Below are 1,405 nucleotides of genomic sequence, written 5' to 3'. Positions count from 1 at the left end.
GGAGATTAAAACCCTTCCACTATTTCCCATGCAAGTGAGGACATCTTGGCAACATGAAGACTACTTCCGATGGAGGTGGTGGTCACGGTGGTGGCTCTTACATTTCCCTTAAGCTCAGCCTTTCCTGCGAGGGCAAAGCTAGAAAAACTTTCCGGAGCCGCTGACTCGGCTTAGTAGCTTCGCGAGTGTAGGGACACTTAGAATTGCCCCCGAAGAGTTGTATTTATGACTTTTTTTTTTTTTGTTGCTAAATGGCCTTAGTATTGTATAGTGTTGCCCCCTAGTGTTGCTAGGCATAGCGAAGAAATGATTATGGGCCTCAAAAACAGGCCTTCATGAATGGGCTTTGCAAGAGTAGGAACACTAGAATTGTCCCCCATGTCTTATGCGAATAAACTGTCTACGACTCCTCTGAGTCCCAGACATTGAGAAAGTATTTCTTCAAGTATCTCCCATTGATAGGGTTATGATGGACATCTCCATCCAGGTCCTTGAGATGAAAAGCTCCTTTCCCTAAGATTTTATGAATGATGTATGGGCCTTCCCATCTTGGAGTCCATTTTCCTCGACCATCTAATTTTTCGCCAAGCGGGAGAACTGCTTTCCAAACCAACTCTCCTTCACTGTAATTCCTTCCCCTTGTTCGCTTGTCATAGGCTCGAGCGACTCGTTGCTTTTCCATGACCAAACTATCTAAAGCCTCCAAGCGCTTTTCGCTAAGGTCTTCATGTTCCTGCCACATAGCCTGAACGTAGTCTTCTCCAATGAGATGATGTTGCTCTTGGACTCGTAATGATTGGACGTTGACTTCCAAAGGTAGGACTGCGTCATGGCCAAACATCAAAGCATAAGGTGTAGTCGCGATAGGATTTCTCTTCGATGTGCGGTAGGCCCAAAGAGTCTTATAAAGGGTCTCATGCCATTGTCGCGGATTAGCTTCCAACATTTTCTTCAGCAAAGTGATGATGATTTTGTTGCTGGCCTCCGCTTGACCGTTAGACTGAGCATAATAAGGACTGGAATGGACAAACTGTATTCCCTATTCCTTTGCCAATTTATCAACTTCACCACCCATGAAAGCTACCCCCGGTCTGAAACAAAAATTTCTGGGATACCAAATCTGCATATGATGTTCCTAAATAGGAATTGTCGCAACGCACCACCAGATGCTTCTTTCAAAGGTTCTGCTTCGACCCATTTTGTAAAGAAATCGGTCGCGACGATGATGAACTTGTGCTGAAGTGATGAATGTGGGTGAATCATCCCAATTAAATCTAGCGCCCATCCCTTGCTGGCCAAGGCTTAATAATGGGTTGCATTGGAACATTAGGGACATGCTGGACCGGCCCATGAGCTTGGCAGTCCAAACAACCTTTAGCGAATGCGATGCAATCCTTCAAGATAC

General features: G+C 45.3%; 1 protein-coding gene across 1 annotated transcript; it reads right to left on the bottom strand.

Moving 5' to 3' along the window:
- Positions 1 to 400: 400 nt before the first annotated feature.
- LOC121051267 lies at positions 401 to 946 on the bottom strand. Its single transcript, XM_040513451.1, has one exon. It carries the CDS (start codon positions 944 to 946, stop codon positions 401 to 403), a length of 546 nt encoding a protein of 181 aa, XP_040369385.1.
- Positions 947 to 1,405: the final 459 nt, after the last annotated feature.

The sequence above is a fragment of the Rosa chinensis genome, chromosome 2, assembly GCF_002994745.2.
Source record: "Rosa chinensis cultivar Old Blush chromosome 2, RchiOBHm-V2, whole genome shotgun sequence".
Lineage (NCBI taxonomy): Eukaryota > Viridiplantae > Streptophyta > Magnoliopsida > Rosales > Rosaceae > Rosa > Rosa chinensis.
The sequence above is the reverse complement of the archived record's forward strand: the minus strand, read 5'-3'. Positions and strand labels throughout refer to the sequence as shown.